Source organism: Suricata suricatta, chromosome 10 (assembly GCF_006229205.1).
Source record: "Suricata suricatta isolate VVHF042 chromosome 10, meerkat_22Aug2017_6uvM2_HiC, whole genome shotgun sequence".
In the NCBI taxonomy this organism is placed as follows: domain Eukaryota; kingdom Metazoa; phylum Chordata; class Mammalia; order Carnivora; family Herpestidae; genus Suricata; species Suricata suricatta.
Genome location: NC_043709.1, coordinates 26,498,510 through 26,513,492, shown reverse-complemented (window position 1 = coordinate 26,513,492; position 14,983 = coordinate 26,498,510). Strand labels below are relative to the sequence as shown.

Sequence of the window (14,983 nt, the reverse complement as noted above, 5' to 3'; positions counted from 1 at the left end):
TCTTCATTTTGGCTCAAGTTATGATCTCACAGTTCATGGGATCAAGCCCGAAGTCAGGCTCTGTGCTGTTCACACGATGCCTCCTTCTCTCTCTCTGCCAATCCCCCCTCACATGTGAACACACGTGATAAATAAATAACATATTTATCTCTAAAATAAACGTTAAGATAACTAAAATATCTAATTTCTAAATTATTGGTTTAACCATAATTACATTTTAAAAATTTAGTCACAAAAAAAAGATATTCTTTAAAGAGAATCACGCATGTGATAAATAAATAACATTTATTTATCTCTCATATAACCTTAACTAAAATATCTAATTTTTAAATTATTGGTTTAACCATAATTATATTTTAAAAATTTAGCAACAAGAAAAAGATATTCTTTAAAGAATAATCAACAATGTAAATTAACTATAGTAACTCATACATGCTGAGTACCATGTGCCAGGTACCACTTTAAGCAATATATAGGTATTAATTCATCAACACTTCACAGCAATACTATATGATGGGTGCTAACATTTTTTTCTCATGAAGGAAAACTGAAACTAAAGGAAATGAGGTCTGACTCAATACTACCAGTTATGAAAATTAAGAGTTAATTTTTTAAATGACTTTTTTTAATGAACCATATTATGATCAAATAACTACCAAGCACACAAGAAACCACAGGAGGCATTCCAATAAGTAAAGGTAACCTCTCTTACTTGGTTAATTTCACTTTGGAGTTGTAACCCGTGCTGCTCTTTTTCTTCTCTCTGCTGTTGCAGCTGTTTAAATTCAGCCTTCAGATGCTGGTACTTGGTCTCTACTTCTGATAATTCTTCCTTGAGTTTCTGTGTAGCTTCTCCTTTTTCACCTAGCTCTGCCTGTATTCTTTGCAGGGAGGTTTCAGATGCAGATAATCTTGACTGAAGCTGTTGACAATCTAGGTCTTTCTGATGAAGGCTTGCTTGTATATTCTTTCTACTCACACATTCTTCATTATATTTCTCCTCTAACTGAGTACACTCCAGTTCTTCCTTATGAAGCTTTTCGGTTAAGTTCTGAAATATCAATGAAACAGTTTCCTTTCTTAATATTTATAATTATTCTAATTATTCAAACAATCTTTACAAAAGTACCATTAAAATTAGGCAGAACTGCAGTATAAAAACAGTGAATATATTCTATTCAAAAAAGGACTAAATTATTACATACTAACTTATTTTATTATTGGCCCACTTGACTAAGCTCTACTAATATAAGAATTACCAACTGAATTTTGACATAAAATGAACCACAAAAATCTACTAGATTCTTTAGGGTATGCAACATGTATATTCTTCCATTTGAGTTAAATATTAAACTACCTTCTATCACTGAGGTGCCTGGGTGGCTCAGTAAGTAAGCGTCTAATCTTGACTTTGGCTTAGATCATGATCTCATGGTTTGTAGGCTTCAGCCCTGCGGCAGGGTCTCCGCTATCTGCACAGAGCCTGCTTAGGATCCTTATCTCTCTTCTCTCTCTGCTCCTCCCCTGCTCATGCACTTGTTCTCTCTCTCTAAATAAACATTTTTTAAAAACTACCTTCTATCATCAAAAATTACTTTAAATAACAATATACTAGAGTGATTCTGATTTGAGGTATTGTAATTTCATAGTTGAAATTACATAACAATACCACCTAGCTCTAGTGTGCACATCCTGCTGATTCTTTTTTTTTTTTTTTTACTCTTCTTGATAAAGATCATTTTTAAGAGTCACAAGTTTAAGATTAACTCAAATTTCTTTCGAGGTGTATAAAAATAGTGATCTAAACATAATTTACCTGCCTTATGTTTTGTTATTTTAATCAATACTATCAGGTACAAAATATAAAAAAATGACACCTCCAATCAAAGATCTGGATCAACCAGCCTGATCAAATGTTGAAATCTAGTCTCAGTGGAGTTGTTACAATTAACATTGAACATTTTAAGTCAACATACTTATATGTAAGACATGACTCAATGCTATAAGAATGATAGTTAGGATAAAAAGCTACTATAAGCATCTGAAAAGTCAGTCTGTGGGCACTGATTATACTCACTTTTTACATGCAGGGTGCTAGAAGGGAATAATACAGAAGTAGTAGAGGATATCAAAGCCTCTGGTCTCTAAACAGACAATAATCTAAATGAAATATACACATAAAAAAGAAAAACCTTTCTATGAAAGTTAAAACAACTCTCAAGCAAAAATGAATTAAATACAGTGATGCCTAGGTGGCTCAGTCAGTTAAGTAACAGACTCTTGCTTCTGGCTCAGGTCATGACTTCATGGTTCATGAATTTGAGCCCCGCATCAAGTTCTGTGCTGACAGCGCAGGGCCTGCTTGGGATTCACTCTTTCTCTCTCTCTCTCTCTCTCTGCCCTTCCCACTCTCTTTCTCTCTCTTTCAAAAAATAAATAAATAAACTTAAAAAAATAAGTTAATACAAAACCTGTGTCAGATATAAGTGAATAATTTTTTTTGATAAAATGAGCAAAGTCAGATGGGGCTAACTAGTAAGTTACAATCACTTGAATATAAAGTTTGAGCTTAGTGAAGCGCTGATTGGAGTTAAATACCATGTATGCATGACTCACACCATGTCATTCAAAAAGACACAAAAATTTATATAAAAAGACAAAAGGGAACAGGAGACAAGCAAGATGAATGTGGGGAAAGAGCAAACACTATTACCTCAAGGGGAGTAATAAACCTAGGTACCAATGTAGGAAAGTTAGCAGTAAAGTTTCTTGAACATCTAAGAAAAGGTACATTAATGTAGATTATCAAGTAGGAATATACTAAAGAAAAAGCAGTGTCCAGAAAGATGCTATAAGTATATGTAAAAAAGACAAGATGGAGACAAACTTAAAGGCAAGAGAGCAACTAGAAGTTTACAGCAAAATTAGCCAAGTGATGTGTGCCTTGACTAACCAACAGAAACAAAGAAAGAGTAAGAGTCAAAAGACTAGAGGGAAAAAAACAACTTTTGTGTTAAACTATATGTCAAGAAAATTCTCTTTTTAAAAACAGTTCTTTGTGTTACCGGCTAGTAACCCCAGATCTTTTTTGATGTAATTTTACCTTTTTCTTCTTTTAAGAAAATTACATTTATTTTGGACCTTGTATGTTAAATTAAACCTATTCATTGCTGTACAACTGTGTTGCATCTTTTCACATTTTTCTCCCACCCTGACCCTGATGTATCCCCTGCCCCAGTCATAGCTGTGCTGCATCTTTTTAAAAAAAATTCTAAGTTACTGAACTTCATGAAAGCCACAATATTCACATATACTAAGAATTGTCACAACAACGTAGACATTTGGTGAGTCAATTCATGCTCCCCCCAAAATACCCCATTTGAGTTCCAATTCCAAAATGATTCTTAAGCATAAGTCATATCATAATTGTCATTTGGGTAAGTAAAATCCCTTTCTTCTAAATGTCTCATCCTCTGGATTTCCTCACCAATTGTTCTCACAATAGATTTTCTTACAGAGACAATTTCCCTATATTAGACTCCAGTTTTCACTTGTTACTTGCCTGCTAATGCAAATACATGCAAAAAGATGGCAGTTTTTAGCTTACGAAGTAGTTTCAGGCATCTCTTTTGTTCTCTACAACAGCTCAATGAAGAAAACCAAATTGAACTACCGTCCAACATCTTGTATTCATTTGTCCTCTTGCATGTTCCCATGCCTTCTGCATTTCTAATTCTCAGAATGAATTGCAACCAACCCCTCTGCCACAGGAAATGTTCCTTAGCATCCTTGAAGACTAAGCTAAAATGGTGTGTCTTCTACAAAAACCTTTCCTGAGTTACTAGACAATAAGTTAGGAAACCTTCCACCTTGGTCTTGACTCAACCCTGCATCACAACACTTACCAAATAAAAACAAAAACAACAAACAGTGACTGAGATGCTTACTAAAAGCCAGATACTGGTCTAAGCACTTAAAAGTCTATTAATTTATTTAAGACACATACCACGCTAAAGAGGCAAATAGGCAGAAGAAGAAACAAACTTGGAGAGGCTGTCACAGTCAGTCAGTGGCAGAGCGGGATTGAAACATGCCTTTCACCTCTGTACTACATACACCGTTCCTCAATGCACCACTTTGCAATAAATATAGTGGTAATACCCAACAGCAGAACTATTTACCGTATTTGGCTCTTGCTTTGCTCTATGAGCATCTTAATACTAGGACTACCAGAAAGGGAAAGCAAGAAAGGATGGGAAAGGGATGAGAAGTGGAACCCAAAAAACTCAGTCTCTTACAATGACCTATACTAGTAGGTTTAAATAAATATATGATTTGGTTCAGAACATACATAAAAATAATTAAATTGAGTTGCAGAATTGTGTTTAAATGTTAGTGTATGAATGAATGAAAGAAGGAATAAATAAATAAACAAACAAATACCAGAGTATGATTCTTATTAGAAACTAAGAAGGAAGTTTTTTCAATATTCCCCTTTTATTTTTAAGTTCTCAAAAGCAGTAATTACAAGACACCGGTCTACTGCTGAGGATATCTTAACATTAGCACAAAAACAATGACTGTTTCCATTCATTATGTATGAAAATGTTGTCTATCCACTTTGATGCTTCTATGATTCACAAAAACTGTCCGAGGCATTTTATGTAATGGTCTTCCTAAGACCATATACAGATTTCCAAATTCAAAACACGTGGATATCACCACTGTCAACAATTATGGTTGCCAAGGACAGGGAATGAGGAGAGGTTAGAGAGGCAGAGAGCAAGGATAGTAAGAAAAGGATGCAGTTCCGCACTTACATTAACCGATGAGCAAGTTCTAATTAGGAAAACATTTTGGAAAAAAATTATTGTCTTACACTGCTACAAAGATTATTAAAATTAGTAGAAGACTCTATTAATTCCTAAGCGAACATATTCCAGTTTTACCATACTAAATCATCTTGATTCTATATATTAGCAAATTCTCATAGTACTTCCTTTAATAATGTGTGTGTGTGTGTGTGTGTGTGTGTGTACATTCAATCTGTGCTTCATCATCTGACCATACATTTCAGTCTATCAATATCAAATCATGTCCTTTATTAATAGTTTAATGTTTCAAAATTATATAAAAAGACACTGATCATAAACATCCACTTCGTGTATACATCTTGATCAATTTCCAAAAAGTAGAATGTCAATATTTAAGAAATTAAAAATCAAACTGAGGGACAAAAATAAAACTAAATTATATGTAGAGTTTTCCATGTATAGCTTAACAGGAGAAAAAGGGGGAAGGAGAATGGACAGGTTTTCATAAAGTCACAGAAGAAGATCAAGTCAGCATCAAGAGTTGATGGAGAAATGAACAACAGTAAACTGACATAATTACTTCAGAAAATTATTTGAGGTCACGTACTAAACTTAAACATGTGTAACCTACAATGAGCAATTTCACTTGGGAGACAACAAAGAAATTCTTGCACAAACACATGAGACTGAATGTGAATGTTCACAGCGCAGTATTTGGAATAGCAAGGAAAAATAAAATCTATGTAAAAAAGTGGAAGTATGAATAGATCACTTCTGCTCACACCAAAGAATAACAGAACTGTCACACAGAAGAGTATTCATGGTACTAATGTTCAGGCTGAGCTAGTTGCTTTTTTTCCATAAAACACCATTTTTACTGGAAAGAATAACAAACTATGATTATTCAGACTTGGTAGGAAAAGACCCTATCACTTAAGAAGATAGAATTGATACTGTTTGTTTCCAATAATAAAATTCAAGCTTTCAAATGAAGCACAGAATTTTGGAAAACTTGTATCCATCATCATGAGCTTGACACTTTCTCAAACTTAAACTCTATTCAGAGAATGATGGAAATATTGACAAATGATACTGCTTTTATATTATACAATGTAATGTGTCAAGATTTGGAAGATCTGCATAACCAATATTTTCCACCTGACAATGCATGATGTTTCTTATAAAATCATGCATTGGAAAGATCCACTCAAAAGGCAAGAAAACCTATGCTTACAAGTATACAAACAGCATTGATATGGTTTCAGATTCTAGATTTTAACTAGCTATGGAGAAACTGTGCCTTATCTAGTTTTGGCATAATATCAAATAAAAATAGCTATAATTATCAAAAAAAAAAAAAGCTATTCAGAGATTCCTCTTCTTCCCAACTACATATCTATGTGAGATTGAATTTTCTTCATACCCTTCAACAATATCACAACAGAGGAAAGGTAAAAGCAGATGTGAGAATCCATCAGTCCTAATATTAAGCTAGACATTAAGAGGTTTGCAAAAATATAAAACATCAGCACTATTTTTTATTTTAGAAAATAGTCATCTTTCGTAAGAAATAGTATTATGTTAATATTTAATAATGTTTTAAAATACATATTTTAAATTTGTTTAATTTCTAATATTCTAAATATCCATAGATATAACCCAAAAAATAACAGCTCTTTGGGGCCCATAACAATTTCTTAAAATTTTTTTAATGTTTGTCTATATTTGAGAGAGAGAGAGCATGTGAGCAGGTGAGAGGCAGAGAGAGACAGAATCCAAAGCAGGCTCTAGGCTCTGAGCTGTCAGCACAGAGCCAGATTGAACTCATGAGCCATGAGATCATGACCTGAGCTGAAGTTGGACGCTTAACTGACTGAGCCACCCAGGAGCCCTAGGGACCACAACAATTTTGAAAAATATATAGCAGTCCTGAGATCAAGAGGTTTGAGAACGGCTGACCAAGGGCACAAGCAACAAATTACCCTAAAACTTAGCAGATTAAAATTATATCTATTATCTCACACAATTTCTGAGGATCAGGAATCCAGAAGCAGCTCAGCTGACGGTTGCACCTCAGGGGCTCTCATGAGGCTGCTGTAGTAAGCTGTAGCCCAGAGCTATAGTTTCCGATGACTTGAAAAGAACTGGAGGGTCTGCTTCTAAGCCCATTCACCTGGCTGCTGGCTGGAGGCTTGATATTTCCAGCCAATTATACTTATTTCTTTTTCTCCCCTATCATGTTCCTTTCTTTGGTTCTTCCCTTGCTATATTTCTCCAAAATATTAGGTTCAACTTATTAAAAACCAAAGCCAACAAATTCACCATACCACTGAATATAAGGGTTTAAGGACTTCCTACTCCCACACAACGAAAAAAGTAAAGACACAGAAAAAAAGTACTAACCAATACTTGCCCTCCCCCAAACTAAACATTATCTGTTGCTCATCTATAAAGAAACAATGTGGGAAATAACAACATTACAAAACAAAGAACAACGCTGAAGGTCTCACATTCCGTGGTTTAAAACATATTGAAAGCTATAGTAGTCAGGGGCACCTGGGTGGCTCAGTAGGTTAAGCATCTGACTTCAGCTCAGGACATGATCTTGAAGACCGTGGGTTGGAGCTCCATGTTAGGCTCTGTGCTGACAGCTCAGAGCCTGGAGCTTGCTTTGGTTTCTGTCTCCCTCTCTCTGTGCCCCTCCCCCACTTGTGCCCTGTCTCTCTGTCTCAAAAATAAACATTAAAAAAAAATTTTTTTTTAAGCTACAGTAGTCAAAACAGTGTGGTGCCAGCATGAAGATAGACAAATAGGCCAATATAAAAAATATAAAAATAGAAAGCCCATAAATATTCACATACATGGTCAAGTGATTTTTAACAATGGTCCCAAGACCTACAAGAAAGAATAGTCTTTTCAAAAATGGTGCAGGAGAAACTGTTTATCCATATGCAAAAGAATAAAATGAACCCCCTACCTTACACTATTGAAGAAAATTAACTCAAAATGAAACAAAAACCTAAACATAAGACTAAAACTATAAAACCATTAAAAAAAAAAAAAACAGGGGAAAAGCTTCCTGACATTGGATTTGGCAATGATCTCTTAAACATGACACCAAAAACACCGGCAACAAAAGTAAAAAAAGACACTAAATTACATCAAATCAAAAACTTTGTGCATCAAAGGTGTCATTACAACTTATAATAAGAAATATACATTTGGTGTTCATCTCCGTTTCTGGAAGAGAGCTCCAAAAACCCTTGGAATATCCAAAGTGAATAGAGTAACAAAGATGTCATTTGTTAGTCATAACAACCCCCTTTCAACCAACCAAAGAGAGTTTATGTTAATGAGGTGATTTTTTTTGAAAGCCCCTAAGGATGGGGCTGGTTGCCATGGGTTCCAACCAAAATTAAATGTCGAAACTTTAAACCCCCCTACCTCAGGAAGGGGAGAGGAGCTGGAGGTCAAATTAATCGGCAATGGCCAATAAATTCATCAGTCATGCCTATGTAAGGAGGCCTCAATAAAAACCCAGAAGGACGGGTGTAGGGAGATTCTAGGTTGGCGAACACACAAAGAGCACCCAGATTGAGCATGGAAGTCCCATGCCCTTTCCCATACATCTTACCCTACGGATCTCTTTCATCTAGCTATTCTCGAATTCTAATCTTCTAATGTTTGTTTTGAATGAGGGAGAGAGCAGAGAAGGGACAGAGAGAAAGGAAGAGAGAGAATCTCAAGCAGGCTCCGCACTGTCAGCTCAGAGTCTGACATGGGGCTCGATCTCATGAACTATGAGTTCACAACCCAAGCCAAAATCAAGAGTCAGAAGCTTAAGGCAACTGAGTCACCTAGGTGCCCTTTGAATTATAATCTTTTGAAATAAACCAGTAATCTAGTAAGTAAAATGTTTTCCTGAGTTATGTGAGTCATTCTAGCAAACTAATCCAATCTAAGGGGAGGGTTGTGGGAAACTCCCATTTACAGCCACAGCCATTTGGTGAGAAGTACAGCTAACAAGCTGGACTTTGAACTGGTATGGGGGGGGGGGGGATGCGGTGCACAGTCCCTGTGGGATCTGACACTACGGCCAGGTAAACGGTGGCAGAATTAGTTACACTGTAGGACACCCACTGGTGTCACAGAGCTGCTGCTGTGTGAAACACTCACACATCTGGTGTCAGAAGTAAAGGTGTAGTAGAGTAAGGACAGTAGAGACACATGGGAGTGTTTTTCCTCTACAAAAGGTGGTGGTGAATGGGGAGTTGCCCAGGGTATAGAATTTCAGTTCTGGAAGATGGAAAGAGTTCTTGAAGATTGGTTCCATAACAATGGGAATGTCCTTAACACTTAAAAAAAAAAAAAAGACCAAGTCACACTGTGCTCATGCCAATATATAAATAACATACACAAGATTAAAATTTAAGACATATAAAACCAATTTACCACCATATGTAGTTTTCAAATTCTCACCTGATTTTTTTGTGTTAATTCATTAAGTGAACTTTTAAGTTTTTGTAGTTCCTGCACATATACAGCAACTTCCTGAGGGCCTTTAGCAAGTTCACTCCTTAGCTGGCTTATTGTGGCCTTAAAAAAAAAAAAGGAAAAAAAGAGAAAGAAAAAAATTAGAGGGAACTAAAATGGAAAAGAGAATGGAAGCATCCAAAGGTTTTAAAGTTACAAAGATTTTCTCGTCACTGTTGCTGTTAAATTGATATAATACTTAGAAGTTTCAATTTAGTTCTTTTTCCTATCACCCTTATACTCCCATATCATTTTTGACTGAAAATTAACTTTTAAAATTTATCTAAAATGTACTTCACTTATTTAATAATGCATGAAATGAATAGTTGGCATACTACTTTATGTCTCTGAGTCAGCATCAAACTGTAAATCTGAATTTACTGGCTTTGAAACTCTATACTTTAATCCTTCTGAATTTAAAGAAGATAAGCAAGTTATTGCCTACTTCTCCTAATTTCTACAGAATAGTCTTTCTTTTTGCTTTAAAAACATGTTAAATAAAAGCAAACATACAATACAGAATCATCTTGGAAAGGTAGTGAATCATCTTTTTACTGTAATGAAAGTATCTGTCCAAAGAAGTTATATAAAGTTTTATTAGATATAATTTCATTAAGCTGGGTCACTCCATGACCAGGTATAACAGCTGGGCATGAATTTGCTTTAATGCATTTTAAGAAAATTAAGACAAAGGTTTGAACATTTAAAAATAAGAGAAAATTAAGCAAAGTCTCAGAAATAGAAACTTCCTATACATGAAAGCTTCAATGACCAGAGAGAGAGACTAAGTACTGCTATTTAAGTATGGGTTCCTGCAAGTGACATTAACAAAATAACTTTCTATTTCTAATATTTAGCATATTGACTTCACTTTTCACATTTTCAAAATTGTTAATAAACACATCAGTAGTTATCTACATCAAATATTACAAATATATCTTCAAGGGAGAAACCTTAGAAGGTTACTGATTATTTTGACAATAACGCCAAGAGATCTATCTGCTACTCTTCTCTTGGAAACCCTGCCAGTATGTGTGACACTTTTTTTTTTTTTTAGGATTCTCTTTGGTGCTATATCTTCATCCATTATAGTGCTTTGGTTTTACGATTGGGAAAACCATCTAGTAAAGAAGGTAAGTGATTGAACTGAATGATCAAACACTTGGGCTTATATTACTTTATTTTAATAACTGTAAATTGATAAAACTCGTTTTCAGAATGTTTTCCAAACTGGTTTAAAGTCAACTAAAAGAAGTTTCAAAGATGTTTTTACAAATAGCAGTATATCTAAGGTATCTTCCTGGCCTATCCTTTTAAGGAAAACACTCATGTAAATAAACCAATTCTGATATATTGAAAGGCAATCTGTCACATTGCTTTACAGTTACATGTACACACACACAGTGTCGTGGTGTTTCAACATGTAACAACCAATATGTATGTATGATACATATCATATACTTCAAAGAAGGAAATGTTTAAATATTTATTATTTGTAACTATATTCAAGTCAAAGGCATATCCTAATAACTTCTTTGTTAAACTGATCATGTAACCTTTTCATTGATACTGGGAGTTTATTTCAAACTGCTATCCCTAACAACTTTGAATCTCAAGATCATTTTCTATTAGTAACATTATGGATGTTCAGAGAAATACTAAGAACAGTTTGGCTATTTTAAATTACCCTGTTTTAATCATATAGCGTAAATGCCAACTTATCACAAAAGATAAATTATCATATTTAAATTTCTACTTGTAAATATCTTATCAAAGGATTTAGCATTAAAATGCTAAATATACACATAATAAACAGAAGTAATAGTATATATTAAAATGCAATTAGGAGTATATTTCATTAAAATACCATGATTTCACATGAAAGTTTATACGATATAGTACGCCAAGAGTAATATCTGTCTTGCTAATTGACTCCAACATGTAGAAAAAATTAAACAAGCAAAATGTAAAGCAAATATACTCAACAATATCTTGTTATATTTTATAGTTTTAAAATATGTTCTTATAAATGATTTTATATTTTAATACCTTAAAGAACTAAACATTAGGTATATCCTTTATCCTTTGTACACTAAATATGTATTTTTAACTATAATTTTTTTTAAATCAACCATTTGAAATTTTTTAGTTTACTCAAGGATAGAAAAAAGAGATGTGGGAAGAGTTTATACCAAAAGGTACACTTTAGTCATGGAGAGGGGAAAGAGGGGAGTGAACTACAGAAAACGTTCATTTTCTCTTTTGTATATCATGAATCATTTCAATCTTTTACAGTGATCGTGTATTATGTTTGTATTGGGGAAAATAAAAATTGAGAAGTCAAAATATGCAAGAAAATATATTCCCCAGTCAAATATGACCATGGGTAAAATTCACACAAAGATGGCTCCCCAGTGCAGCACAAAGACATTCCTCAGTATTTAACAGGCCAAACTTGTCTGCCCCTTGAGACTTTAACAGTTGCACTCACTCTTCCTGAGAATGCTTCCTCCCAATTCCTCACCCTGATTCCTACTTCTCACACATTCCTCCTTGAGAAGACCTTCCCTGATCACTCTACAGCTCCACTACTGCCCAGACATAACCCTGCTTTATTTTTCTCTATAGCACTTAGTATTAACTTTCTAACATGATGATTTTCTACCATGATTTGATTTATTTATACATTGTCTGCCTTCCACAAAAGACTACTGAAGTTTTATGAGAGCAGGCACTCTGTCTTATTCACAGTTGTATTCCCCACACCTAAAATAGCTGCTGACCCTATGCATTCAAAAACTAGTCTCTAAAGGAATGAGTGATTCGTCTCCAAGGAGTTAATAGATATTTGTTCCCAGTATAAGAGACTCAATAAAATAGCCTCCATTTCCTTGAAGCCATGTTACTGCATTCAATGTTAGATTTTTTACTAAAAACTAATTAGAGATATTTTGAGCAAATATCCTGCTAGTGCTTTAGAATTATAATTATTGTCCTGATATTCTACTACTATTAGTAAATAAACATTTAAAGATGGTTGAAAATGTACTTGATTAACAAGAATGAGCATATCTTTGAAGTTCTGAGATGGTCTTAAAACACAAAACTGCGATCTGACAATAGGTGCTACATTAAAGGTATTACTAATATTAAAAAGCCTTCCAAAAACACATTACCTCAAGTTTAAGCATCTCCATTAGAAAGCAGAAAAAAAAATAATAAAATGATGGATGAATGGTGGAGGACAACACTAACAAAAATACACACTGAACACATAATAAAAATGTCCACACATACTGCTAAATCTGATCTTTTAGTACACCTGTAAAAGATACTTAAGTACTCTCTTTAATAACTACGCATGAGTAGAATCATTTTTATTCTCTATCTTTATATATATTTAGCTTTTAAAATGAGTTTATTTGGAATACAAACAAGGTTCTTAAAAAACCATTTACATTAAATATAAGCTGATTATAGCTTTTATATTTTCAATAATGTAAACTTTTTAAATAATACTTATTTTAACCCTTAAATCCTCAACTTCTGATCTATTACATATAACTATAAAGTACTTTCAAATGCTTAGAATTAGTTATTTTTCTATATGTCTTCTAAAATATCTAAACCAAAAACAAACAAAACAAGCCCCGTCAATGAATTCATAGGTATATATAAATGAAAGCAATGGAACATAAGGACATACTTAACAACATATATCACACATCATATGTCTTTAGCCTCAATTAGAAATACCAAATAAATCATTACATTTTTAGCTCCTTTAATTCCTGTTCGTATATTTTGTTTCAGATAACAATATTTAGGTTCAGTAAAGTAGTAACATGAAGATAAATTTTTTTATTAAGTGCTATAATTCACCAACAAATTTAAGAATAGGATTTAATTTTAATATATTAATAAAATACATGCCATATATTTAAAAAGCACAAGCTAAAAACAAATGGTGTTATAAATAAATGATACAGAATACTTAAGACATTAATTGTTTTAATATAAAAATGGTGTGAAACAACTCAAAAATATTTTAACATACTCAATATAAATATTATAACATATAATATGGTGAAATATAAAAAGTAATAACAGTAAGTATTAGGTCAAAATTATTAGCACAAATTTACTTATAAGGCAATTATCAGACCACCCAAAATGAGAGTGAACATGATACAGAAAGGCTTTAGGCTTTGGAAGAGAGCTGGGATCCAATTCTAGCTTCTTTATAGGAGGTACATGAACTTAAACAAATTAACTTTACTGAGCTACAGATTCTCTACACATAAAACAAACTTAATATTAATTTATAGAGTTAAAAGAAACAGATGAGACCATAGATTTAAAGAACCTGGCACATTATCCAAAACTTAGTGGTACTCAAAAAAGTTAAGAGTTTGTTTCCAATAATTATATTACTCTGACTCATATGCTATCACTTCCTAAACTTGTTCAACATAACCTGAAGTCTCAATCATTACATACCTATTAGTTAACTACTAGAAATTATTACCCTTGTTTCACTAAAATTATGATGAAACGTTAAGTCGCTATTCAGCAAGAGTAAATCTCTTTATTTTAAAATTTACTTCAAAACACTTAAAAAGATAAAACTTTATGAAAATGTAAAATTTAAGATGTGAAAAATGAATTTCTATGCCATTTTTCTTCTTTTCCAGAAACATCTTTTTGAGAGAAAAAAATCACTGTTTCCCACAATTACTCTTCTTGATAGGAGGACAGTGCAAGGAAGTCACTAAAGCCTTTCCCCCTCCAATCTTAGAACTCTAGTTATACTTTTTCATCTTAAATGACTTCTTCTCATAACATATAAGATAATTCACTCTACATGAATAAAAATACAAATTTACAAAAATCCTCCATATAAAAATAATTCTTAAATATTACTCAAATATTTTCCCACATATATTTTTCCCAAAATATATAAATTTCTTTTTCCTGTTCAAATTCTATTTGTATAACAAGTATAACTCCACAATTCTCAGCAGGAAACATCCAGAAAGGATTACACTTTAAAAGTAATTTTTACTGAAACACAGAAATAAATGACTCAACTCATTCAGATTCAAGTATTTCTACTTTCACATTATCTGAATGAGATTTTTCCTCATAAGACTTCTTTGATTCAGCATCTCCTTGATTATACATTAGAAGCTTTTAACTGCCTTCAATAAACTCATGAACTCCCTGAAATTGTTTGAAAAACCATTGGGTCATGTGTCATTGGGCTACAAAGATCGTTTTTGGGAAATCTGCACCTGAAGTTCGTAAACTTTAAAGTCTGAAGTGTTAAGTAAGCATCATAAAGCTTCATATGCCTATGCATATTGTACCTACAAAAGTTCACTGAAAAGTTATAGGAGGGAGTAAAATAAAGGGTGACATTGTTATCTATAATATTTATACTCCATGGCTCATTATGGTACTAATTATGAATAGAGTAGCTTTTAGATCACCAGCTAAAAACTCTAAGAAAGATATGCAAACTGAAATGTTCCTCTAACAACCTTTTAAACTGAAAATATGAAAAACAGAGGTCCACGTCTCATCAGGGAGCTTAAGAACTACAAATATCTATTAATGTTTTTAACTGTTACCAA

The 14,983-nt window shown here is 33.2% G+C and overlaps 1 protein-coding gene across 1 annotated transcript in view; it reads right to left on the bottom strand.

Annotated features, from left to right (window-relative positions):
* Nucleotides 1-14,983, bottom strand: part of EEA1 (early endosome antigen 1) — a 143,824-nt gene that overhangs the window by 50,684 nt on the left and 78,157 nt on the right. The window contains exons 14-15 of the mRNA XM_029955444.1: nt 9,294-9,410; nt 713-1,051 (exon numbers count right to left, since the gene is read on the bottom strand). Of these exons, the coding sequence (XP_029811304.1) occupies nt 713-1,051; nt 9,294-9,410 (456 nt within the window). The remainder of the gene's footprint in view (nt 1-712; nt 1,052-9,293; nt 9,411-14,983) is intronic.